Source organism: Phallusia mammillata, chromosome 1, assembly GCF_965637545.1.
Source record: "Phallusia mammillata chromosome 1, kaPhaMamm4.hap1.1, whole genome shotgun sequence".
Classification (NCBI taxonomy): Eukaryota; Metazoa; Chordata; class Ascidiacea; order Phlebobranchia; family Ascidiidae; genus Phallusia; species Phallusia mammillata.
Window position 1 is genome coordinate 16,688,209 of NC_137252.1, and position 27,761 is coordinate 16,715,969.

At 37.4% G+C, this 27,761-nt stretch overlaps 3 protein-coding genes across 3 annotated transcripts in view; 1 reads left to right on the forward strand and 2 right to left on the reverse strand.

The window, feature by feature from the left end:
* Positions 1-27,761, forward strand: part of LOC145234657 (nesprin-1-like) — a 226,022-nt gene that overhangs the window by 109,861 nt on the left and 88,400 nt on the right. The gene's annotated exons all lie outside the window — the stretch shown is intronic.
* Positions 311-2,970, reverse strand: LOC145204393 (uncharacterized). The gene is made up of 5 exons (XM_080076913.1): positions 2,825-2,970; positions 2,085-2,270; positions 1,588-1,833; positions 926-1,034; positions 311-680 (listed from the first exon to the last, which is right to left on the reverse strand). Exons 1-5 carry the CDS (start codon positions 2,853-2,855, stop codon positions 449-451), a joined length of 804 nt encoding a protein of 267 aa, XP_079933039.1. The 5' UTR covers positions 2,856-2,970; the 3' UTR covers positions 311-448.
* LOC145209220 (uncharacterized) lies at positions 13,146-16,372 on the reverse strand. The gene is made up of 8 exons (XM_080079492.1): positions 15,963-16,372; positions 15,510-15,587; positions 15,150-15,329; positions 14,638-15,087; positions 14,336-14,491; positions 14,157-14,265; positions 13,895-14,009; positions 13,146-13,681 (listed from the first exon to the last, which is right to left on the reverse strand). The coding sequence occupies exons 2-8, from the start codon at positions 15,568-15,570 to the stop codon at positions 13,559-13,561; spliced, it is 1,194 nt and encodes a 397-aa protein (XP_079935618.1). The 5' UTR covers positions 15,571-15,587; positions 15,963-16,372; the 3' UTR covers positions 13,146-13,558.

Genomic DNA, 27,761 nt, shown 5'->3' on the forward strand with positions numbered 1-27,761 from the left:
ACCGTATATTGTAATAAATCTGGATAACATAGCATGGTTGTTTTGAAACGCTTCATTAGCGACGATTACATGGTGCATACGTCTGTGGTTAGCCGTGTCGATATGGTTAAGATTATTTTGATAATTTGGGGTTTTGTATTCATCTTGCATGTCTTCTGATGGTTATCAATATAATATCGATCTTTTGAAACGTCTTTGTATTCCTTTGATAGTTCCCGAAATTTCCATAAGTTATTTTTGTTTTCCGTGGTAACCTACTTTGTTTTGTTGACAAGCCGATAATTTAAAATTCAACTTTATTTTCTCTGCAACGAGGTTTATTAACAACATAGCACAACTAGGATCAGAAAAAAAATTACACAAAATTACAGTCAAATCAACTAAATACCCACAAGGTGAACTTTTCATGATAAATCTATCCCTGAGATTCGAGACTTCACACGAATATTTAATGCGCCAGTTGGTTGTAAACAAGGTTTGTGTCCATATGGTTAAGGCCCTGATAAGAGTTTTCGTTGTTTGACTGATCTTTGAAAACTGGCATTTGGTAAGTGTCATCGATTGGTTGTGTAAACATTTGTGGTGCTCTCTGGTTCTCCCTAACGGTTTGAGGTTGAGTTGCTTGTCCGCCGCTTGGTGGCTTGTTTTGTTTTGGCGACAAATGCCTCTGCTTTTCACGTCTGTGAGAACATTGGAAAAATTTAAACAACATATAACCACTTAGTAAACAAACAGAGGCATGTTGCTATAAAACCGAGATGTTACTAAAATTACTAATATGGTGGAACAACTTAGATTTTACGTGAGATTCAAGAGAAAAAAAACTGTTTAACCGTAAAACGTGCGTTTACCCAACAAGATAGTAAGGCGGACCGTTTCTTGATTTAAGATTTAAATATTACGTTTTGTACCATTGAGCACTTACATTGATTTGAATAGTAGTGCTGCTGACAGAATTACACTGATAGCCAGAAGAACTCCTAATATCGCAAATGTTCCAGTCATTGGATCACAATCTGTATTCTGGGTTGGTTCTAGAAATAAAAATGTGATAAAACCGGTCATGATAAATAAACAACACAAGCCTCATTGACAGATGGTTGCTGTTTTAATTGAACCGGATTTCCGATTAATTTGCCAAATTTCGTTAAAATAACATAACTTCACTGATGACTGCATGAGTAATTTAATTACCATTTAGTGTATAATTTTAACGCATTTATGTGCTCTATATACTCATAATTAATAATGCATTTGTGATAATGTAAAAGAATAAAGCCAATAAATGATCTTGTTAGTGCAACTGGTGACGAGAGATCGGTTGTTGGCTAGTGTAGCCATCGTAAAAACGTAAAAAAATATCCTAGTGTTATTCCCACGCAAGATATTAACTGACGAAACTGTACACAATCCATCGTATATGTTGAAGTGAAAAAACTTCTTTAAAGAATAAATAAACTTTTTGATGTTAACTCTAGGTTTTATAGCACATTCAGTGTCACAATTATATTTAGCATGGACCGCGAGTGGTTAAAAAAAATTGCATAGGGACCGTTATGACAAAACCACTGAATAAGAGAAACTTACTTGTTAAGTCTGTCCCTTCGCTCGTTGCGCAAGGAAAGAACGTGTACGTAAAGAATATGAACATAGAACTGCGTGTTTGAATCCTGATATTAGGAGGCCAACGGGCGCTTGCATTGACCGTCTTGTTGCAAATGTCGGGAATGACTTTGCCTGCTTGACATGCTTTTGAGTTTGCTGGGACGTAAATGCCGCACCACGCATCTGATGGCTTATTATACTCTATGTCATTATGTGCCAACACGCTACCTGTGAAGTAAAAATGCTTCCGTTAGGCCGAAGTCTAAAGCACCTTTAAACTTCCGTCTGATTGAGCGTAGTCATGAATGAACCTATATTACGTAAGTCTGTAGTTGAGTTCCCTCCCCCAACAATGTTTTGACATGTTTGGGATAATTTAATATGTTGAAAACAGGTTTGCGTCTAACGTTTTTAGACCATTATGTTAAAATTCTAGTAAAAGTACAATGTTAGCTTAAAACAAGTTCTTAACTTCTTACCATCTGGCAAAAAGACCTGTTTTGTTGGCCTGTAGTTTTTTAAATGAACCACGTTCAGCAACAACATGACATCGCGCCCTTTCGGAGAAATAAGTGTCCATTGATCGTCTTTGATAGGATTAAAATACGCCGTCCCACTTGTTTTGTTGGTAGTGAGACCATGTACCAGAAAGATCCAAGCACAAGCTGAAAAAGTACAACGTTTTTAGTGGTATATATTGCAGGAGTTCTAAATAACAAGTTACGGCGACGTTGTGTAAAGAATGTCACCACGTCGTAATATACACGTTAGCTGTACGTGCAGTAGGTTGTGCAAAATATCGTTATTTTGCATTAAAAAATGGTGCAACTTACATGACCAAAATTGCTTGTCAACTTGAATTTAGCGTAAGTTTTTAAAAAGCAAACATGTCAAAACATTTGTCCGATTTCGTAGATTTTGTAAATGCAAATACGCTTTTAAGTTTACATTTCATGTGATGAAGTCAACTCGAGCTTTTTAACATTTTTGTGACTGATTGTAAAAAGGGGCAAATCGAAAACCTGTATTGTTCTCGGGTCTATCGTCCGGTCATTTACGTGCACTGTTTGCACCGAAACGTGAGAAAAGTAAGTGTTCCGCAAGTTTAAGCGCGTAATACCTGTCTGGGGGAATGCCAGCGATCAATTATACTCATTTATTATGCAGAGTTTTGGCGACCAGTTAGAGTTTATTTATTCATGTTTTTCTTTTTACTTACCAGCATAAACCAGAATGTGCAGAAAAACCATGGTAAATCGTAGTAGCACTGTGGATGCAAGATTAACGCGACTTTGCTAAACCTATCACATTACTAAATCTTTTTGTTTAAGCTTTGTCCAGGAGGCCTTGTCTGTAACCTGCAATATAAACACTTGATCGAAGTAATTTCTCGTCTAAATACGAACCCTCAGCTCTTCTGCAATTTTAATCGAATCACTTATTGAACATGTAGAAACTATACGCAATCAATATACTTAAAACAATATTGTAAAATATGCTAAGCGGAAAAGCATATAGAAGCCAAGATGATCTTCTCAAGATAACTGATCTTCTATACTCCCTTTCAACACTCACAAGGTCTTATTTGCGGACCTGGCTGCTAGCGATGAGAGTATCTCCATTTCAACTGGTGTCGGTGATATCACAAGATAGTGAGAATCTAACGACCCAGTCTACGTCAGACGGAAACGCGTTGTGAGCGCTCATCATATAAACACTGCGACACACTATCAGCTGCTATGTGCTGTTTGGTTTAATGCGATATGGATTGAGGCAATAAATAAACAATTGTAAACAATAATGTAGGCTGCCTTTTCAACCATAATAATTTGTCGTTCCAAATTTTGACGATTACCAATTATATGTCAAAATTTTAAGGGGTTATTTTCATGTTGGTTTTGTTAAAATTATGAAATATAATTATATCCGCTTTATAAGTTAAATTTTCGCTACTTTAGGTAACTGATCTCACAACCGCGTTACACTTCTTTACAGCCCAACATATGGTCCACGTTTTTGTATGAATCACATCTTACTTTACATAACACTAAGTCACCTTGCTGTTTTACATGTGACGCTATGGTATTAGTTGTGTTAACAACAACATATCTCCTGTACATGTAAGTGCGCTAAGCCTTCATAACAATATAGGACAGAAGATTTCAACTTGTGTAATAAACTGACACAAAAAAACATAAAACAAATCACACCTAATGGTACAGAATGTTGAATATTGAGTTTTATGTCAAAATACAGCGTATATGTGTTGACAACAACAACGTATGGTTTGCAACGTAATAGAGTATTTGCAAATTTGTTTTCTGTATTGTAGTCCTGAAATTTATTGACGCGATTCGTTGAAGTCCAAGTATTCCGGAATGTTTTGACGTATTGGGGTCAAGTAATCCACGCTAGTTGCTCGAGAACTTGCTCCGATGTCTGCACGTGCGTACTCTGCTCAAACAAATGCGGTAAAAGCCAGTGGTGACTGATGGTATAAGCAAATTACTAATTGCTTTCCCGGGAATTCTGCTTTCACACGAAGCACTTGTTTTATACACAATCCTGTCAGATTTTAGACCTGTGTTTCTTACATTTTAATGACAGTTTGTTGATTTTGAAACGCCCCCTCAAAAGATTTAAAGAAAAAAAAACGATGGCGGTTTAGGCTGATACACTGACACCATCTTCAGATGTTATGTTAAAGGTAGTCGGTATTATGAGAGGATTTTATTTAATTGCCTATTTTGGATGATTTAGAGATATATGATCACATTTTCCATATATAGGATGTTCTAACCACCCAAATTTATTTTCTCATTGATTTTCCACCGCCCCTTTATTAATTCTAAGGCCCCCAGTTTTGCAACCACTGTTTTGCACGAACCAAGATGAATCGTTTTTGCCGCTTACCTAGTCGTATACTCGGTGGTGGTGCAATAAAGCCACTTGTTCGTGACTGGTCTTCTTGTCCGTTTTTTGATTCCGCAGATGAAGTAACACAAACTGGTGGTTTCATTACCACGCAGGGCAGTTTGTTTGGGTTGGCTTTGATCTCATTTTTGACACTGGACGGAGGGTTTTGTTTTGTTGTTAAAGAGTGGTGTCTAAATATATAACGATTAATTTATGCTTTCATTTGGTAAATGAGTCCGCTATAACAATGTGCGGAAAGTTTTTCACGGTGTGTCATTATAAATGGACACTTGGTACAAACCTGCACTTCCTAATATATTTGCGACGACTTTGGCAGAGCAAAATGTTAAGAAACAGAGATATTGAAAGTACCGCTGCAAGTGAGATATAAATACTGATTATCAGAAGCGACGTGTAACCTTAACAAAAAAATACCTTGTTCTTAATAATAGAAGTTATGATCTTTTGTCGTTTATTATTACCTTGAGGTTTTCCTGATGTACTTTCTGTCGAGTCGTTCAGTTTTAATGGATTGCATTTCAATTTTGGAGTGGAACAGTTGTAAAATATGTGCGTAAAATTCCACGTGTTTGAGTTGCTGGGTTTGGAGAATATGACTGGAGGCCAACTAGCGGCTATACTGAGTTCAACGGCCCCGTTACAAGACTGCGCTAGTAGTGGATTTACATCGCACGTTTTTGTGAGAACATTAACATTCTTGGCTTGAAGAAAACATTTGTTGGAGAGCGGTTGTTTGATTTCGGTTTCTGTTGCGATTAAAAAATGTGGCAAATTATTTTGAAAATAAATGACAGTGATATGAGCTAAGAAAAACCTTAGTTTAGGCTGCTACTAGATACAGATAGTGTCGTTTTGTTTATTATTTATTTTCATTTCACGTGGAATTGTAGTACCTACCAAGAGCAATTCACCTACAAGTACGAAAAACAAAAACAAAAAGAAAACGCCAACAACGTTGTTTCAAAAGAAGGTTAAACTTAGGAAGCTTTCAATCATTTGACCAAATTTTTATTTACCGTCCGGTAGCACTATTGTATTGTTGAAATTGGACAACCGTATTCCTAAAAGTGTGTGGTGAATGTCAGGTGGATGCAAGATAGTGTTATTCCATGACGTGTATGGCTTCCTGGTTGCTTTGCATGCAGGTCCGATTTGCACGAAAGCAAATATAACTAAAATAAGTTTCAGTGTAAAAATCACACTAAAAAGGCTATCCCAGTTTAACTTTTTTAGAGCTCACACTTTCACATGAAACTTTTTTACTTCATCTATATATTAACTCTTTCACAGCAATTCTAATACAGTATTAAACTACTGCTTGGGTTTGCGTTGCAATTCTACAAATAAAATATTACCCACGGATATTTTCCGTCCGTGGTTGGACGTTTATATTATAAATACAAACGGCCATATCGCAAAACGTACCTAATAATGTTGCAAGATTGTGTTTCATCGCACTTCTTTCCATTCGCAAACTAAAAAAATATTTTTCTGCACCTACTTTTGCCAACACTAAGTAACAATTAATAGCAAATTTATTGCACTCTTTATCCTTTCTTTACCGGCTCACGTCTGCAAAACTGGTACTTTCCGTTGTTGTGTTAAAATTTCTTCCCATAAATTCACATATGGTTGCTGGACAGCAAACTTACGTATACTTCCTCCGAAAATCTCTCTGACGTAATTGCTATTTAGACTACCAGAGCCAGTTCCGAGACAAGGTGTTGATTTACACTACAGTACAGTTTGCGTTGGCGAAAAAGTACCATGAAACAACCACTAAATTCAGGTATCTCTGTTTTGTAAATATTACTACGTGTGGACACTGTGTGGGTGTTACTGTTCGTTCAGTTTAAACCATTTCTGATTGGCCGAGAGTATTAGTTGGGTGATAGACTCATGTCCAGAATCCGCTTACGCCATACTGTGTTGACGGGAGTAACTGTTCTTAATGTTATTTTATTTCTATGTACACAATCCGAACACAATTGAAAAACCAAAAAACATACTAACAGATGTGCAACATTGTTTCAAACTATCAAATACATTTTGCAAAATCTTCATCAATCCGCAGTTATTTCCCAAAAATGCAGTTATGACTTATGAGATACATCGGGCGACTAATTTCCTGCTTCTCGTACGTCATTAGTATATACATCGTCTGGAGTTGATACTTGTCCTTCCGGCTCATTGAAGTCCATGTACTCCAAATTTTCGTGTCGAATAGGCATCTCGTATACTTCAGGCCCGGATGGATTTTCGTACACTCCACTGCTGTTGTTGCCTGTTGTTGAGACTGAGACTGGGGCCGAAGCCGTCAACTGAACTGGCGTATCCGGTCCTTTAACCAGGGGAGCCAAAGTTGCTGGTGGTGTTACAGGGGACGCTCTGGGCTCTGCATGGGAAATTTATCATAATGCTTGTTAATAGGCTATATTTGCAGAAAATAGGAATAACCATCAACATTTCGCGATGACATGTAGCAGTCATGTAACCAAGGGATGCCATCGTTTTGTGACGAAATTTACCAAACGTTGTAATAAACATTGCACGAAGATTTTTACCCCCTATAGTTGAAGGCAGGTCTGAAATTGGGGCAACAACCCCAAGTATAAACCCGAACCCGATTTCAGTAAAAATAAAGCCCGAATAAGGCACAAAAGTCGGTGAAAGTGGTTTTTGTTTGTTATCTTACCGCTGATTTGTCTCTGCATAGTTGCATTTTCCATTGGTAATTGGATCGACTGCAGTGAGACAATTTGTGCGTTGTTAAGCTGCGATTGCACGGATGGCGACCGATGTTGGTTCGAAACAGGTATTTGTAGCGTTCCTGTGCGACTTGCTGCATCTGGCATCGGTTTGTAAGAGGGCAAAGCATATTCGTTGATCAAATTACCGTTGTCTTTTCTCTCTCGTTTGATAAATTTGTCACGCCTGTAAATAAGTCAAGTTTCAATGCAAAAAAATGCATTAGAGTTAAGACGTTATTATGACTAGGTAAAAAAGGAAATTGGAAGATTATATAATACGGCTTTGTTTTGCAGAAAAACATAAGTCGCGACTAGTAGGTTGCCTAGTGTTTTCCTGTGGCAACAACAGCATGATTAACTTAGACTTACATAATGAGATAGACTATAATGACGAGGACCACAAGAGTAACCGAAAACAAAACTGCAAGAGCAGCCACTGCTGGGTCTGAAATAATAAAAAGACATCAAAACTGTAAATACTGTACAACATTTACTGTTTGTTACTTAATTTTGGTTCTTTGCGTGGTACACAAAAACATATCTCAGTTTCTAGCGCATACTTGGTAATAACAATAAAAACTTTAAGACGATAACATCTACTGCTTAAAGAGGCCTAGAATCTCTTACAAAATACAATTATTTACCGATTGGTGGCGCTGAGGGACACTCGAGAAACGAATACGTGAAGACAAAAGTGCCTTTCTGGCTGTACACCGAAAACTTTGGAGGCCAGTCTGTTGCCAATTTGGGCTTGGAACTGTTGCAGATTTGCTTAAGTCGCTGGGAACAATCGTTCACCGAAGTTTCGTCTTTTACGAATCCGTAGCATTCAGGTTCCGAAGTCATATCATTCCAAACCCGGTAATTCGTTGACATTAGGCTGCCTGGTGATAAAAATATGCAATAATATGGAAACTTTCGCTTTTTTATTAAGTCACGCTGAGTTGAGCGCATACCTATACGTATTTTATGCGTTTGAAAGCGTTGCAGTAAAATCAGTGATGTTTAAAGTAAAGTAACTCACAATCACAGTTTAACATGCAGTTTGTTTCTGTGGTTATTGGAGCACTCAAAATAAAAAATACTAGTATAGAACGTGTAAAACATAAGGGTAGTTTTGTGACTTTCAAATAACAACACGGTTTGTGCTTTCAATTGACGTTTGCACATACAAAACGTGTGTCGTAAAGCCATTTACAATTTCATTTGAAAATTATCAATGGTCCTATAGTTTGGACAAACATCTACTTACCATCCGGAAACTTCACCGAGTCGGTCGAGGCCTTGTAATTCTTTACTACCAAAACGCGAATCAGCAACATTGTCGAGTCTTTGGGTTTCGGATCTTGGAACGTAAACTGACAAACGGTGCCTGTTATAGGAGATGGAAAAACTAGGTACATTTCTCCAAAAGAATTTTGGACCATTGACGTGTTACACGTAACAGTTGCACCGGATACCGGGAGCAGTCCTGAAATGTATTGTTGCATTTATGTTTCAAAAGTACTAATACTTGTATGGTTTGTCAATCAGCAACACAACTTCACAGTTTACAACAAATTGTATGCTATTGTCACCTGTACTGCTGTACAAAACTGATGTTAATTTTTCACTACTATCACTTAAGAACGACTTGGATTAAACAAGTCCTTACCTTGCAGAACAGTAGCGAATGCAATACAGAAAAATTTAGGTGAGTTCGTCTCCATTGGGATCAGTTATTTGCATTAGTTAATACTTAGTTGTAGTCAGGTAGTTGTGGCTTTTTCCGCTCCTCTTTCGGTTTTTATCTGGCGAACACAGCCTCACGACTATTGGATGTTATTCGTGATTGCACGCAAAGGAAGATCATTCGCGTACTTCCTCCTGACACTGCTCTTAGAGCTATTTATCTTTGCTATTTGCAGCCGACTGACTTCCGAATAGCACGTAACCAAACGGCTTGAAAACTTTTTTTAGACTTCATATTTTGTATCTCTGTGTGTGTTTTTTTGTTTTGTGGTTTGTTCTTTTGAAGTTGTATAAGATAAATGTTCCATGGTTATTCTTTCCGCCACTAGTTTGGATCTAAGTTGTATCAAATATTGTACAAAAGCACTTCAAACAGGGTATACATGATGCGCCACAACACACAGGGGTATACGAGTGCATAGGGTGTTTTGGGGTTCACCACTAAAAAACTAGGGTTGGGGGAATCAAAGACTCATAAGTATTGACCACGGATTCCATTTGGCTGCAAATATATTTAAATGTGGTTATTCGTCCGAATTGACAGAGAGATAAAAAAAAATGATTCGCCCAATCTAAATAGTTCATTTTGTTTGTTAATGGATAGTTATTTTGAAACAAAGAATCATATGTTATTTGACACTTTAGAACGGTAAATCCATATGTGGTTATTACATTATGTAGGGAGCATGAAACTACTCTACAGGGGTAATAACAGTAAAACGTTTGGTCTATTTCTAACATTTGATTATTTTAAACGATGAATAATTAACTGATATACATGATAGAGTACGTGACTTTCGGCAAGCTCAATGTATATTTTTGTCACATATACGAACGGTGGCATAATACAGAATGGTTAACATGTCGGTCTCATTTTCCGTTGGTCTGTGTCATGTTGAAGTCACGCAAGTCTGTGCCATGTACATTTTTATAATTAACTTGCGCATTACCGGATGATAAACAAACTACTGCACGTAGCCTACATGGTCCATACACGTGTACATTTAAAAAAATGCGTGGATTAGTTGCAATTAGGAAATCCTTCATAGGTAGATTTGAAAACGTTGAGTATTTCGCCAGGGTCCTTTAGATGTTTAGAACATACGCAAGCATATTCAAAAATATTACACCCACACGAACAGATTCCAATGCCAATATTAATGCAATGTGGGCTATTTTAAAAATGGTTGTGATTATCCAAGTGGATTAAGTTGATTTAACTGGGACGTTGTAAATAATAAGTTTGTATATACGGGCATAGTTGGTAACACGCTATGTGACAGCGGTTTGCTGGCATTTTCATTGCATCCGTGACAAAACAATTAACCGCTGTGAATACAACACTGCGCCATATGCGTTAAATATTATAATATGTACAGTAATTTAATTTTAAAGACCGGGTGCATTAACAAAATCATTACAAACACGTTAAAATTTGTTTGTTTGCTTAATTTAATTAGATTTCGGAATTTTCCGACCCCATTGGTTTACATTCTTCATAAGCTGCAATTGTTTGCCGTCTCTCTTCCATTCGGCGTGCTTGGTTATTATCTGAAGGTAAATCCAAAGGTGGGACTTGTGCCTCTTCTAACTGCTGGTCACCTTTGTATGCCATTGCCTCGTACAGGACGTTAGGTGTCATCGGCAGATGTGGAAACGATTGTACGCTATCATAGAGAATGTTTGGTGTCATGGGAGGTGCAAATGCAGCTGTGGTGTCATACAATATATTCGGGTTCATGGACCCATCGTTTATGTCTTCACTATCATGCAGATTGTTTGGTGTCGTTGGCAGGTCAGTTTTGCGCTTCGGTGGAGTTAGTGTTTCTGGATTAGGTATCTTCAAATGAGGCAAAGCTTTCTTACTACCTCCTTTGTTTGCTTTGGGCTGTAAAATGTTGTTCTCAGCTTTGTATGCTGGTATTGTTTTTAACACATCTATTGATTTTGTTGAGTCGTACAGATTTAGTACTTCAGTTTTATCTGTTGGATCTGTTTGTTTTCCGTCATTAGACGTTTGGAGCTGCAGCACATCATAAGGTGATTCCTGATGGACATCAAATCCCTTATGAGCTGGTTTACGTAGCGAATCGTATGTCCCGTTGTCTGAGAATCTGACCTTGGGCTTTTGATTTGGTATGGTGTCATACAGGCTGGTTTCTTCTATTTTTACATTCAGCAAAAGATTTGAAGGTTTAGCTTCGTAGTTATTGTCTCTTTTAGTTGACCCACTTAACTTTTTCTTCACCAGACTTTTCTTCTTTGGCACAGGACTTGGTTTCATAGCAACATACCCGGTTTTGTCATCAGACGTAGCAATGTTCGATTTGGCAAGTTTCTTTTTGGGAACTGATGGTGTAGAAGACGTGTTGCCTTCATTCACGATTTCACTTGCATTGGCATTGTTGCCACCATCCATTGTCAAGTCTACGGACTCGTTCATTGCGTTTGCCCTTCCAAGGTCGCTAAGTCGAACCGCGGCCACGGGGTCATCGGAAGTAAATTTGCATTTTCTGCACAAAAACAAAACGCTGAACAATTACAATGCACAAATGTCCTGTTTTAAATGGGATATGTTTCTAACCCTTGGCGCTTAGTTGCGATGACTAATCCTGCTACGCTAACCAGTGACAGGGCAACAGCAATGGCTCCAATCAGAATCGTGATCAAGATTTTGCTTTCATCTTCAATTGCTGTACACGTGTCGCTACATTCTGTAAGAATAGCGTTGTGTTTGATTTTCCCGAGAAGTTAATCCCATATGTTACGTGATAAAAATTTAAGGGCAACTACTGCATATTAACGATTGTAACAACCGCTAAGTAGTTTTAAGAGACCGCAAGTGTTTCATTTAAATACCAAAAAATAGCCATATTTGCTTTTTCCCAAATTTTGGGAAACCGCTGGAGAAATTTGCGGTCCCCCAAAACACCTTAAAAAAGCACTGACTCTAAGCACATTTATTTGATAAATTTTAAAACATGTAAGACAATTTATTTACCTATTTAATTTCCACAAACTGTATTATATGGTGCACACTTAGTTTTAAATATAGTTGATACATTTGATTAAATTTGCATTGATCTCGCATTACTGCAGTCGTCAAGCCTTGGCCTACCAACATCGTTGATGCTTATGTATCCGCTTCCTTTTATCCCATACGTTTTTACCAGCAGTGCCGCAGCTACTGGTTTGAGAGTTACGTTTGCCAAAGCACAATTTCCGTTGGAGCAATTCTCCAAAGGGTCGTCGTTACAGTGGATTGCATTTTCGGACGCAGTCGATACCTCAGGCCAACATACAGTTTGCCCTTCTTGCCAAATCGCTGTACAAAAGATTACCGTATTAAACCAAAGATTTCTAGTAAGGTTTGCAAATGGTTCATGACCTTAAGGGACGTCGTGTGCAATGTGCTACGCTTGATCATACGTTTTAAATAAAGTGAAACTAAATTTAAACAGCAATTAATAAAACGCGATGAACTGGTGGTACTTACCGCCAATGTAGATGAACAGTACAATAAACATGTTCCAACTGAAAAATCTGTAATCGATGTGAATGCTGCTGAATAAAATGAAAGCACATCAGTTCAACCTCCATAATTAGCACGAAATCCGGTCGGAAGCACACCCTCGCATTTACGTGCTAAAAATGCGAAATTCGCCTACACATTCCACTGTGTTGTGACAACACATCAGCAGCCCTGTTATTGTAGAAATGACCTAACGCACCTTTGTTTTATGGTATGTTGGCCTTTTACGTGTTTATACTTCTTAAACCTACACGTTTCAGTTGGAAAAAAATTAATCTTTGCGCCTTTAAAACCGATCTCATGTAGTGTGCATTTTGAGTAACCCATCATGATGTGCATTTTTACTATTGGTCTCGTAGTCGTTTCTATCGGATAAATACGTTAGCAATACACATAGTTTCTGTTTTTTTTTTCAGTTTCATTGCTTGCGATTTGTGTAAAGTTTCATTAGGAACGGGATGTTTGTGATACCAGGGTAGTTCTCTGTCAGTATGAAAGATGATATATGTGTGCGCAGGGTCGTTTAAACAACAACTTTTTGTCAAGGTTTCGTTTAAGAGTCTTAAACCTCAAGAATGCGACAGTTATGCCCACATGCCAAAGACTATATTTTGAACAGAAGACAAGAATACGAACTGCAGACTTGGTGTGCACAAAAAAAACGAATACAAAACCGAAAAATTCAGACACTGTTAAAGGGCACAAGACTAAAATAAGCGAGTTTATCTCATAGCAATCGAGCATTTTAGTACCCACGTCCCTGGACACAAAGTAAAAGTACAACAATAACTCACAGATATGCATTACCACAGATGTACGAGAGGACAATCCAATTTGTTTACAGCAGTTCAAATAAGCTTTCATGACCAGAGCAACCCAACACTTAATAGTATACATTGCCAAACAGGAAAAATGTTCTTGGACGAAGTGCAAACGTTCTTATATTGCACATGCTGTAGCCCAAGGCCCAAACGCCCGAAAATGATATTCATCGCATCCGCTATCACGTTTGTGGTAAGTCTCCTCTGCTGACAAAACCGGAGTCTGTGGTGACGTATTGAACCTTCGATGGGCTGGATTCGTCGACCATTAGAGGCGCTGAAGTGTCCTCTGTAGGGTCGTTACTCTGTATTCAAGTTAAATCATACAATTAACAATGATATAGTATACGACGGCATGTATAATGCTTATTTTTTGTATCAAACGGATATTAACTTAAAGGTTACCATGCGGACTTTTTCAGAGATCGGTTTTTAAGGCGCAAATCGAAAGTTTTTCGGTACAGAACGATCTGTTCATAACTGGTAGCATTTAAAAATCAACAAAGAGATGTAATTACCTTCATTTCTCCGTTGGGTTTCTTTTGCTCCATGAGGGCGATGCCACATTCGTCCGTAACACCATTGGATTTTGTGTCCTGTTTTGGTTCATCACGTTTCTGAAATTTACGCTTCCTAAAAGATCGTAAGAAGAGACTTTTTACGAAGGTAAAAAAATCATAAAATAAAGCTTGCAAAATGTTTGTCGATATGATTTCCGTTTTGGGGTTCACAAACATAATACGCGTTATGAGAAAACAATGAAATAAACGCACCACTTACCTTATGAAGAAAATTCCGACAGCAATTACAACTATTACAACCACCAAAATCAGCGACAATAAAAGTGCAGAGCTGCTGCTTCCACTCTGAATAGTTGCCTGAGTTGTGCCTATTAAAAACACACACACACATGAAAATACACAACTATATGGTTGCGGATTAGGGTAATAGCGACTCACCATTGGCTTGTGGTAGGAGGTGACTTTCAGTATTTCGGTTGTTTTCAACTGAAGTTAGTTGTGTTGAGCTGTTGCTTGGGGATGGCGAGCTTTGTGTTGGAATACTAACAGGCACATTTCGGGCTTCTTGTTCAGTTTTGGTGTGGTTTTTGCTGTCTGCAGTTAAGATACACAAAATTAAAACTCGTTTATGAATTATAAAAATTCGTAAAAATTTAACGTAAAATCAATTCATTATGTTAGTTTTGACTCTCGCATGAAAAGCAAGACTGTTGATGCAAAAAATGGGAAATTACGCTGACCGGTTACTAATGTTGCGATTGCTTCCGCCGTGTTTTTGGCAGGTTGCTCAGTCGTTCTCTCTGTAGACAACGGTTTCTCGGTATCTTGAGGTGTTGATTGTGTTACTGCAACCTTTGTTGACTCGGTAGTCTTTTCTAATTTCGGTTTTGTGGTAGGGTCTTCTTGTGTGCTAACGCCATGCAAAGTGGTCGTAAGAACAATCTTCGGGTTTTGAGTGACTGTTTCAGTTGGTCCGGTGGTGGACATTGGGGTGGTGGTATATATTTTGGTTACATTGGGGCAAACATCGGCACATTTACCCTGTTCGGGACCTCCTGCTTTATATCCGTGTATAATTGGGCACCAGTAATACTTATTAAACCAGCCGTTATGATATAAGCAAGTCGTATGCTTATGTCCGTGTTCGTCTATATACGGCCACGCACACTGATACCCATCCACAGTACATTCTGCGAGGGAAAATAAAGGTTACATACACCCGGTTTATGTTGATTAAAAAAGTAACTCTTACCGGTTACTTGTGATTCGGGACATGCTTTGCAGTATGACCAATCAACATGTTCCTTGTTTGTAATTATTGCTGGTTTAATTCCGCACCACAAGCCGGTGAAGTCAGAAACACAACTGTTGTAATGCTTGTTTGCGTAGGTGAATGGAAAAACGCACGGAACTCCACTATAGGTGCACGTTTCTGCATATACAGTTTTCGTAACTTTAATAATCCGTGTCAAAACATTACTTTTAACACAAGTAGATCCACGCTTACGTCAGAATCTCAAGGCCCTGTTTTAAAGGCGAATTGCATAATTTATGATTCAGCTCAGAATCGTTCGATCCTTGCCTGACTCGAGAAAATATAAGGTTAACTTACCGTTCGAGGATGATGAGGTCACTACACCAACCAAACAGCTCATGATGAATAATGTGAACATCGCAGTTGAATTAAGATCTGAACAAACACCAGAAACAACCTGTTACAACCTTTGTTTGGTAAATGTGTTAAGCACGCTGTTGTAGCTTCAACAATGTACATTGTTACGTAAGACAAATGAATCAGGCCATCCGTCCGAGTAACCCTAGATCAAATTTCCAATTTAACACATAAAAACTGAACTTTGATGCAACTAAACCCTTCAGGCATCTTCCAGGACAGAATCTCAAACGCCTGTTTCGTGCCATTTGAGCCTGGTTTATTGAAGTTTTGACGACAAAAGGCTAGGTACAGGGACAATTGAATATGTAGTAGTAAGGAAATCGTTTTGTCAGGCAACAACCTACTGCCGCAACACAATCATACATAACACAACTGTAACTGACAACTTACCAGTCGTTGCTGTTGCCTCAAAGATCCTAACAAAAACTTTTTTCAGGTAACGCTGCTACAGCGGTTTGGAGAAACAAATTACAAATACTTAATTTATTTTAGTCACCTGATAGCTGTTTCTGTTCATATAGTAACTGTACTTAAATGAGTTGTACCGCACAGTCCCACTGGTTGTTTGAACAGCGCCAAAAGTAAACGTGTGAGATAAAACTACTACAGCCAGTCGCCGGTAACCGTTCGTCACGCTTCAGTCGCTGCTGGGTTACTTCGTGTCACATCATGCCGGTGCTACTGCAGGTCACGAGGATCACGTTACAACTGAATGCCTTCCCATGGCTTCCTCTTGTGCTTCACGTCACGTCCTTCTACGATTTTGTGTTGCCTGACTGTACTGACTAGTTTTAGCCTCCTGTAATTAACAACTGTCAAAAACGTACCTCACACAAACTAATGTTACCAAAAGCAGTGGTGTTTGGGTTGTAGTTAGGCTTATACTGGTTTGTTTTTAACAACAGATTACGGGTTGACCTTAAAACGAATGAAAATTTGAAAACGTTAAACAAACCAGTTTCAACCATTTATTTTAAATGTTCGTTTCAAAGCAAAGTAACCTACCCTTTTTTGCATTGTGACGCTTGAGTAACTTTGTCCACGCAAAAGTCTGGCGCAGAGTCATGGCTGCCTTTTTTGTCATTTTTTCGAAATTGTTGATGGTCTCACGAATTTACGTTTGTGAAGAAAAAAAACAACACATGCAAAACCTACATCCTGATTTGTATGCTGCCGCCAGGCGAAGTGGTTGTAACAAAACTTAGGGTTTTGAGTGGCTATTTTAGTGGTTGAGTGTTGGGTCTCGGGATCTTTGTAGTGTTATTTAATAAGGCGAAAAGATACGATGAATTTTTAAGGCGGTGTTTCATACCGGAACGGAACGATTTTGAATCCGTTCCGGTATTTTGAATATTTTTTATTTCGGTATTCTGTTCCGGTATTTGAGCCGATAATTATTGATTTCCGTTCCGTGCCGGTATAAAACAGTATAGTAGCCCTCAACATTTTGATATTCTGAAGCTTCTCCTTTTCTATGCAAGTAATTTAACCACTGACCAATTAAAACACAAGTAAAGCACTTAAAAATAAATTCATCTATTTAGAACAACTTTTTTTAGGTTTTTATATGTTTTGGTTATTCAATACGATTTGCGAAACTTGACGCTATTTCAGCTTAAAAAAACTATGGCACAACTGTATAGAAATACCTTGCTTTCCACGATCTCCACTTGTCATTTACGTCTCGCTCTTCAAACTAAGGGCTGCTGGCCTTAGGTGAATGCTGACTAGTTCTGCTACATGCGACTGATTTTACATTTCAGCCCATACCTAATTTCATGTAAACAAGTCTGTACAAGACAAGGTAACATTCTTGGTTTGATATATTAACAAGTCGGACATTTCAAAGGAAACCGTGTAAATATTTTGAAGGAGAATACGAGGATAGGCGTTAAAAAAGAAATAAATTACACATACAGATTTGCTTGTTTCGTTTGACTTGAAAATAAAAAGCAACATAAACATGTCTAAAGCACCAGTTTATTTTGTGGAAACGCGTTTGTTAAAGTTTTCTAAACGTTTTTTTTTTGTTACGACTCTTGGGTGATTTCGTCCACCCCCGAGTCAGGCGCGGAGTCTTGGCTGCCTTCTTCCTTTGACCGTTCATGGATAGTTGGTGGTTTCGATTCCTGCAAGATGTATTTGGATGAACTAATTTACTCCCTGTTAAACTTGTGATCAACTATATGGGTAGAGTTACTAACACAGTAACTCACAGCACCAGGTCTGCTAATTTCCGGTGGGTAGCGCACTCAAACATCAAAAGTGCAGTTTGTGTAAAAAATGGTGACGGCGAGTGCTATTAGAGTTAGTCTGAGGTTTAGTAATAATAATAATAAAATCAAGCTAAAAACCCAGTTCTTTATTTTAAATTTGGTCCCTAACCCTATCCCAGTTTCACTATTTAATTAACTGCGCTCTTTATGCCTTTATCTCTATTTAAGAAACCTTGTGCGCTGTGAGTTCTCATGTTATTAGCAACAATATGTATGTAATAACTGTTTTGTGTACCATGTCCGGCGTATTTTTGCTCATTAAGGGGATCGCAGGTTCGTTAAGAGCGTCATTTGTTTGGTTTTCCTCATCTTGATATGATTGCATCTGCATGTGCCTAAATTAGGTGCATTTGTCCAAATTTTGAATTGACAGAATATACACATACATATATATATATATATATATATATAAATAATATGTTCGTGTTAAAACACACTTGCCTTCTGTAACAACAACAGGCGGCAAACGTAGTCGCGATAAGTAGTCCAACGCCTGCTGACATGCCAACAATAATCCACATCATGCTCTGGTTGCTTCGAGGCGCGGCAACGCTTGAGCTGGGATTTGCCGAACCTAGTTGGAAATAATAATCAAAATGTCTAAAGGATACCATATGTTACGAGTTTATCTATACTTACTTTTTGTCATATGTCTGGTTAAGGATTGCGAAGTATGGGAAATCGTGGCAGTATTTATCGGACTGGCCACTGTGAGTGATGAGACTCTATTAGTCGTTGTCGACGTAAGGCCTTCGTTTGTTGGAATATCTTTTGAACTGTTAACATCTTGATTTGTTTTCACTTCGTTACTTGTTACAGCTGTTGTTGGTTTTGCAGTGATATTGTCGTCAACCGTATTTAATAGCTTATATGTAGTTGGTGATAAAAAAGGGGTTGATGTATTAATCTTGAATATAATTGTTTGTTGAGTATCTTTAATAACTTCACTTTTGAAAGTTTTTGCGTGTGTCCAACCAGTAGGTGCCAGGGTTGTGAACAACTTAGGATTGGGTGTTACTTCAGCTGAAAATGGGAATGTGAAGTATGTTTTGGATTCATTAGAAGACGGCTGGTTAGACTTTGTTTGAAGGATTTCTTTAGTAGTCGGGTTATGAGTAGGTACTTCTGTAGGTTCAATAGTGTACATCGGGGTAGTGGTGGTATATATTTTGGTCACATTAGGGCAAACATCGGCACATTTACCGCGCTCGGTACCTCCTGCTTTATATCCGTGTATAATTGGGCACCAGTAATAATCATTAAACCAGCCGTTGTGATATAAACAAGTCGTATGCCTAAGTCCGTTTTCGTCTATATATGGCCAGGCACACTGATACCCATCCACTGTGCATTCTGTGAAGAAAAACAAAGGTTACCTACAACTGAAACGCTTAAATCAACCGTTTAACGTATGTATAGCTCTTACCGGTTACTTGTAATTCGGGACATGCCTTGCAGTATGCCCAATCAACACTTTGCGTGTTTTCTAGGATTTCTGATTTAATTCCGCACCACGGGCCACGACTACCGGGAATGCAACTGTTGTAATGCTTGTTTGCGTAGGTAAAAGGGAAAACGCACGGAACCCCACTATAGGTACAAGTTTCTAAACACAAATAACTTTCAAGTAACTAGAATGCTACTGACAATATATGACAAAAACAAGAAGAGTTTATTGATAGTGTTGTCAAGTTATTTGAATAACCTTTGCGGTAAATTGTATGACCAGAAGTTTCTACAGATTTAGGTTAACTTAATTACCTTTCGCAGTTGTAGCGTCAACTGATACACTGCATAGCACAGTGGCGAACCAAAGTAGCTCAGAAAATCCCATTTTGTGCATTTCGTGAACAGTTTTTACTTTTGTTAGGTTCAGCTTTATTTTTTGATAATTCAGTTAAAAATACAGGTTTAATCAATTTAGAAAGCTCAAGTATTCATTTCTAAATCTACACGGTACACGTAGAATTTGTGGAAATAGAAATGCAAAGACAACATGAAACCGTTTGGTTCTTTTACCAAACATCTGGTTCTTTTAAACACTTTTACTCAATATTCTTTGCGTTTTGTCAGATTTGTTTGACCACGGGGCAATCGAAACACTTGAATTCTCCGCCCTTCTCCAACATCTAGTTTTCAGCAAAACTTTTGCATTTGTTCTTGGTTTAAGTTTATTGTGGTGCTTTAAACGTCATTTATAAACAGTTTTTGATTCAGACAATTATTTCTGCCTGGCTTTTTACTGTCGACGTGAGTATCACTAGATATTAAACTCGTTTGTCCTGTTCACACTGGCCTTTCTCAAAACGTATGTGCTTCGGTAAATTATAAACCTTTGTTGGATCGTAACGCCGCCTCTACCCGAACTGTTGCTGACACAAAATGCAGATAAAACTTGTCTTTCGGATATAAACATGGGCAAGTGTTTGCTCTCCTAGCCACGCCTGATGTGAAATTAGTTCGTTTCACAAGAGTTGCTGAGCAAAGCTTATCACTCTTTCGATAAGGAAACACTTCCAGTGATCTTGTAACTCGCTTTCCCACAGACGTTTGAATATTTCCTGTGAATGGCTTTGGAATTGCTTCCACGTACATTGCTTTCCACGTACATTTAAATTGAGACTTATATCGAGAATGTGAAAGTACAAATTAGGACATTCTATGCATCGTGACATGTAACCAGCATTCATCAATACTTCGCCAGATTATGTTTTAAAGAAATATCCCAGGCTTTGGATGACTTTTGTTTTAGATCATACTTTTAAACAGCCTTATAGCAAACCTCCAAAGTTGCGTTATTATAAATACACTATTTTTGAAAAAAATCATCTTTCAATCCCCCAGCAGAGCCATTCTTTTAAGCCTTTTAAGTACATATTGCTCATTTGGCAACCAACAACATAATTCAGTACAATGTTGCTACAGAATTGTTGTTTCAAGCTTTAAAACGCTTTGCAGATCGGTTTGAAAAATTAGGAGAGTCCCCTACTTGTTTGTCTGAAATTGTAGTAAATAGGCTTATTCAGAATGATATTTGGCAAGTGAAAGGGCTAGGATCAGAAAATACTGCATTGTTTTTGTTTTGTTGCCTATTAAATGCTTTGAGGTGGTATCACTTGCATTTATGTTAGCATTGTTGTATTATATTTGTGAGAATAAACATTTGTTATGACCCATGTGTGAAAAACATGTTCTGATGACAATTTTCTTGGCCCATTAAACAATATCCACATAGATCGGTCTGAGTTATTGTTAAATATAAAGACGCAACCTGGTATACTCGGCAACCAGCAACACATTTTTGGCTTTGTAAGCTCGATAAAAAATTAATTGATGGGCCCGAGTGCAGCTCATTAGTTTCCCCCTCCCCCATCGTAAAGACAGCATCCTTTTTACGGGGGTTTTTCCACTTGTTGATCGACTCCAAATATTACTCCTCGAATTAACTGCTCCGCTGCATCGTTGTCAATTCCAGTTTCGAAATTATTTCTGGAGATATTGTGGAAATAACCCATCTGTATTCATATATGATAATCTACTGGCGCTGGTAATTGATATAACTGTGTTGATGAATTTTATTTATCTGCAACATACAAATAGGTTTGAGTCAAAGAGTGTCAGAACTGATATCACTCAATCCTTAATAGAGCAGTATGATGTCTTGACGCTCTTATTGTTAAAACCTTTTTAAGAACTGCACTTACACATGATAAAATACAGTTAACATGTCACAATAAAAACGACTTACCAATCAGAATTTGGTGACAAAAAAACTTTACATTTCTATGAACTGGTGCACTCCGTCTGTCGTACACAACCTGAAGGGATAGTTACTTTTATTGGAACATCGTGCTAGTCGCCAACACAGCACTTACCTCTGTGGACCGTGGTATAAGTACACTAGAATAGCAACCACAATACACACCAGCAGAACCGCTATGGTAACACCCACAATCCAACCAGTTTGCGAAGCCATCTGAAACAGCGAAAATGTAATCGGGTGAACTTCATGTATTTTCTACCAACTGGATTTTATTGTTGTCGTTTTCTTTTGCTTGGAAACAAACCTTTTTTTGGTTTGGATCTACATGTCCTTGTGGCTTTTGCCATTTCCAAAACGCCCCCTGTCCACGGTTTTATTGCCTTTTTTCAAATTTATTAAACTTTTCAGTGGTTGCGTCCCCTTTTGATTTTTTTACTAATTAAGGCAACAAATAAAATCCGTGGTTATGCATAAGCAATATGTCACCCCGCATTGGGAGAATGGACCACTACAAAATCATACATGAGTTTCCTGCGAAACGTCAAACACGACCTGTTTCGCCTTGCAGTGCAACCTAATAGGAAATTGCCCGCTCAAATTCATTTTGCTGCGTCTATATAACCTCGAACCTGTGTAGTAGCATTTTGAAAACTGAATAAAGTTGAATTAAGATTTAAATTTGCACGCATTGGAAGCTTTTTTATGTCGTTTGTAAGTTAAATATTTTCAGTCAGTTACGATATATTTTTTGACGGAGTTTAATTTGAAAGTGCAAACACTCAAAAGAAAATATGTAGTTTAAATTTGCCCATTACTACATTTCACGTTGGCCTACTTTAAAACCTAACATATAAATATGCAACCACTCCGTAAACAAATTTTTCAAAATACTTTTTTAATACTTTACTTTTTACACAGAATTTACCTGAGGTTTATTAGAATTTCCAGTCTTATTGGAAATCGTCTCGGTTCCCCAAGTTGTGTTAAGCGTAACAGAATTGTTAAATCGTAAATCATCCGCTGCATCTTGTACGGTTGTGGTGTTTTCCTATTTCATATTAAGTCAAACGCACATGGCTCAAGTTAAATTGATTATTAAAAAAATATATAGATGTATAATTACAATAATGTTCTTTCTATATTTTTTGTTTGTTTAGACCTGGTCTGTGCTCATATGTGATCGGCTGGTGATTGGTTGTCAGCATACACGTCTCGTAGCATGTTTAAATTAAAGTAAAATCAAATGCTTCACGTTATTGAACATGAATAACAGTTAACAAGTTTTGTGATATGTTATTTCCTGATATCTACTAGTCTCTGCTGAGCACTCTTACCTGAGGTATGTTGTATTTGGTTGTCTGGGTTTGAGTTGCAGTGGTTGCCGACCTTTTTGGTTTATATGTGACCGGTTTTTCGGTGGTTCGTATGTCAGCTGCTGTATTCTGTATGATCGTATGTAGAAATTTATTAAAAACCAAGAAGATTAATAACCCCCAAAAAGGGTAAAACTTTCAGGCAGTGTTTTAATGTTTTATTCAAGAAGAGTTTTTCCTTAGTTATCCATAAACTTGTTGCATGAAATGTTCAAATGTTTGAAAAGCAACTTTAAACAACGTTTTTCTATGTTGCCCTGTTGATGTTATTATTTAAATTTCATATTTTTGCACGTTGGAAATACCTGTTCCGTAACCGAAACAGCAAAAACAGGTGGTGTAACCCAATGGAAAATTGCTCACTCAAATAGATGTGGCTGCGTCTATATAGCCTTGAACTTGTGCAGTGGCGTTTTTGAAATCGAGTAAAATTGAATTTAGATTAAAATTTTCACGTATTGTAGGCTATTTTTCATGTCGTTTGTGAGTTAAACACTTTCAGCCAGTTAAAATATATTTTTGTTGCATTTTTTGATCGAGTTTAAATGAAAGCGCAAACACTCCAAACGAAATGTGTAGTTTAAATTTCCCTATTAGCACATTTTTTGTACTTTAAAACCTAACATATAAATATGTAGTTTAACAACTTGGTAAACAAATTCTTCGAAATACTTTTTTAATACTCCTAGTATTTTTACACAGCTGTTAGCATTTACCTGAGGTTTATCAGAATTTCCAGTCTTATTGGAAATCGTCTCGGTTCCCCAAGTTGTGTTAAGCGTAACAGAATTGTTAAATCGTAAATGATCAGCTGCATCTTGTACGGTTATAGTGTTTTCCTATTTCATATCAAAAAAACAAACGCACATGGCTCAAGTTAAATTGATTATTAAAAAATTATATAGATGTATAATTACAATAATGTACTTTCCATATTTTTTGTTTGTTTAGACCTGGTCTGTGCTTATATGTGATTGGCTGGTGATTGGTTGTTAGCATACACGTCTCGTATGTTTGAGTTGAAGTAAAATCAAATGCTTCACGTTATTGAACATGAATAACAGTTTCATTTTAAAGTTTTGTGATATGTTATTTCCTGATATCTACTAGTCTCTGCTTAGCACTCTTACCTGAGTTATGATATATTTGGTTGTCTGGGTTTGAGTTGCTATGGTTGCCAACCTTGTTGGTTTATATGTGACCGGTTTTTCGGTGGTTCGTATATCAGTTACTGTATTCTGTATGATCGTATGTAGAATTTTATTACAAACCAAGAAGATTGATACCCCCTAAAAGGTAAAACTTTCAGGCAGTGTTTTACATGTTTGATTCAAGAAGAGTTTTTCCTTAGTTTTCCATACCCATATACATAGGCCTACATCGTCATTTCGCAAAACGAGTCAAGTCGTGTTTATTAAGTAAACATAACTGTTTCAGGTTATTAAACGTGAATTAAAGTTATGTGATATATTATTTACTGACGTCTGCTAGTCTCTGCTGAGCACTCTTGCTTTTTACCTGAGTTGCGTTATAGGTGGTTGTCTGAGTTTTAGTTGCAGTTGTTTCCAACGTCGTTGGTTTATATGTAACAGGTTTTTCAGTGATTTGTGATCCAGCTGCCGCATTCTGTATAATCACAGGTAGATTTTTGTGACAAATCAAAAAGATTCAAAATCGTCAAAAATATAACATTTCAGTGTATCCTATATACGTTTTTTTCAGGAAGAGTTTTTTTCTTAGTTATCCATTTACTTTTGGCATGATAAAGCAATTTTAAACAATGTTCTGTTAATGTTATTTTTTTTTAATTGATACTTTAGCACGTTGGAAAATACCTGTTTCGTAGCTGCACCAACAAGAACAGGTGTAGTAGGTGTAGATGGATTACGTTGTAGCGTTCTTGACTGTGTGTTTGTGGAAACTTGCTCTACAACCGCACATAATAATAATGAAACAAAACCCGGACATTTATCGTTGATCTAAGGCAGGAAAAAAACTGTGACCCGTTACACCTTCTTTTAAAATTTCAAAACAATTATTTCTTTAAACATTATCAAAGGTGTCTAGTCAGCTCACTATGCGGGTTGTCCGTGTTTTTGGTGACAATTCTACTCATTAACGTATCATCGCATTTGTTTAATTGTTTACTTACTATCTAAGTCGGTTAGTTATTGTACTACCGGACAAGATAGCCTTATAGCAGATAGTTCTACAAACACTTACAGTAAATTAATTGTTGTCAAAGGAGAAGTAACTTTCCTATTGGCATAGAGGAAAAAAGTATCGCCCACCTGATGATAGTTTGGCTTTAGGACATTCTATACAATATGACCAGTCCCAATCATGTTGGACTCTTGGTTTAACTCCACACCAATAGCCGCTCCAGAAAGAATAAACACAGCTGTTGTATATGACGTTGCTGTAGGTAAAAGGAAAAACGCACGACACACCCATTGTGGTGCATGTTTCTAAAAAAGAATCAGATTCTGTAAGCCCTGAAACAAATAAAACTCCATGGCGTAAGCATGTTGGTTTTTTACGCCATACTTGCAAACCTAATTAAAACCCTCAATCATCACTACAGTGGTCACTACATTTACCAGTAAAACAGATTCATCTTTTTCACTAACGTCCACTAATTCACGCCACAGATGAGGCATTCATTTTTTATCCAATTTTTGATCGCTATTTCGTACATTGTTCGTTTCAATCCAGGTGTGTATAACCTGTTTTCCTGTTGCATTAGCGTGGTTTTTATTTTTTTACCTGCGATTGCCATGGTCATTTTTGTATCTACATGATACCTGCTGTAAAAAATAAGATTCATTTGATCATCTTCCAGCAACTCGTGCCTATAGAAGTCTTAATGAATGGTTGGCTATGGCTTTAGTTTAAGTGAACGATTTGCCTTTTATTCGAAATTGTCCATGACCTTGTCATGTATATTATTACAATGTATATCGCATGTTTTTTAGTCAAGTAGTTAAAACTGTAATATTACCTTTCTATACCTAAACCTTGTTCAATATGCAAAAAAATTAATCAATGCACGGTCTGAAGTACAGAAACGCTGTGACCAAACAAAAGAGGTTGCCCTCCCCATGTTCAGTCTTATTAAAAAGTTAAATTTTAAGTCGATCTGCGAGACGACCGCTGTCTTATTCTCATCCGTTAGTACAGAAATGCATGCCGTTTTCACAAAAAAAACACCCTTTGTCATATATCACAGAATAAGGCCAAGGCATAAATTATTTCTATACACAGTCATTTCTGGAACAAACTAGCACAAGTCATGTTAATTTTATGAACAAAGTTACCTGTAGTTATTTTATACTCAGATGTATGGCTTTGTGTCGTGCTTGTCTGCAGTTTGTCGTACTTTTGCTCTACATTTAAATTTAAACTAAATAAACATTTGTCAGTAATATGTTTCAAGAGTCAATAAACTACGACTTTTACCTTGTCTCAAATACAACTACTAACTGGTAAATGATTATTAAACTTGACAAAAGAGATTATTTGGTAAATTTATAAATTTTCTCATCAACCAGAGCGTTTTTCTAACTAAAATATATTGAGCATAGTTGATGTATTTATTTCTTGGCAGTAAGCATTACAAGGTTACCTGCAAAAGTATTCAAAGTTTCATCACCAGAACCAGAGAAAAAAAGCGCGAATAGTGGAATTGTTGTGTCTGATGTTAATCCTACGGTTTGGTCCTGGTTTCCATGTAGATTTTTCGGTGCAGAATTCTGATTCAATGTGCGACTATCTTGTTGCTCTGGCGGATTGATACTCGTTCCATCGACAGACATCGACCAAATAACATAAAGTATCAACCAAACTTCCCGCTTCATCATACAATCTTAGATTACACTTTCTATACAGCAAACAGTTTAGTTTGAACTCCGAGCATTAAAACTAAACAAAGAAGTTAATACTCGTAAAGGCCAATTACAAAGCTTTAGTTCAGGGGTGGGCAATCTGCGGCCCGCGGGGCAAATTGTTTTGGCCCCACGGTAAGAAAGGTTGCCCACCCCTGCTTTAGTTAGTTAAAACTACCACGCTATCTCCGCACTCTCGTGTTATATTATATGTTACATTATTCCTTTCGTGACGGGGTTTCGATTCCCTGGATATCCACTTCTCGTTAATAAACGCTGAATAGGCATTTTGTTCTCTGTAGTGTGGTAGACTTAAATCCTACATGTAAGTTACAACTTGTCAATCTTACTTTCGTGTAAAAACTTTGATGATGTCTTACGAACAAGAAAACTATGACAAGACCCTTGCAGTATTTTGAAAAATCGAAATGGATTTAAACTGTTGGTTTATTACTAACTGTTGAAACAACCATGAAATAGTCTGGCAACCTCGGAATAAGCAGGAATTTGTTGCGTGATCTTTTGCGCCTTTCTAGCATTCTTCGTCCTCTAACGCTCAGTCTTTTTTCATAATTTGTGAAATGACTTAATTGGATGCTAATCTTTTGTCGAAACAAGATGTACAAACTGTGACTTAACTTCTGGTCAAACTTGACACTGAAATGTAAATATTCAACTGCAAAATGTAAATTGTTATTATTATTTGCAACAATGAGCCCTGAACAAGTCTAACCGCTATCAAGGCCAACTAGTTATGTCACAAAGGCTCGTTCAAAAAAAAGGGAACCAATCACAGGCGACAACGCTAGCATAAAAGCTCATTGGCGTTTGCCGTTGATTGAAACGGGTGCACGGCCATCAAAACAGGAAATTTGGTTCTGAAACTACAAGCG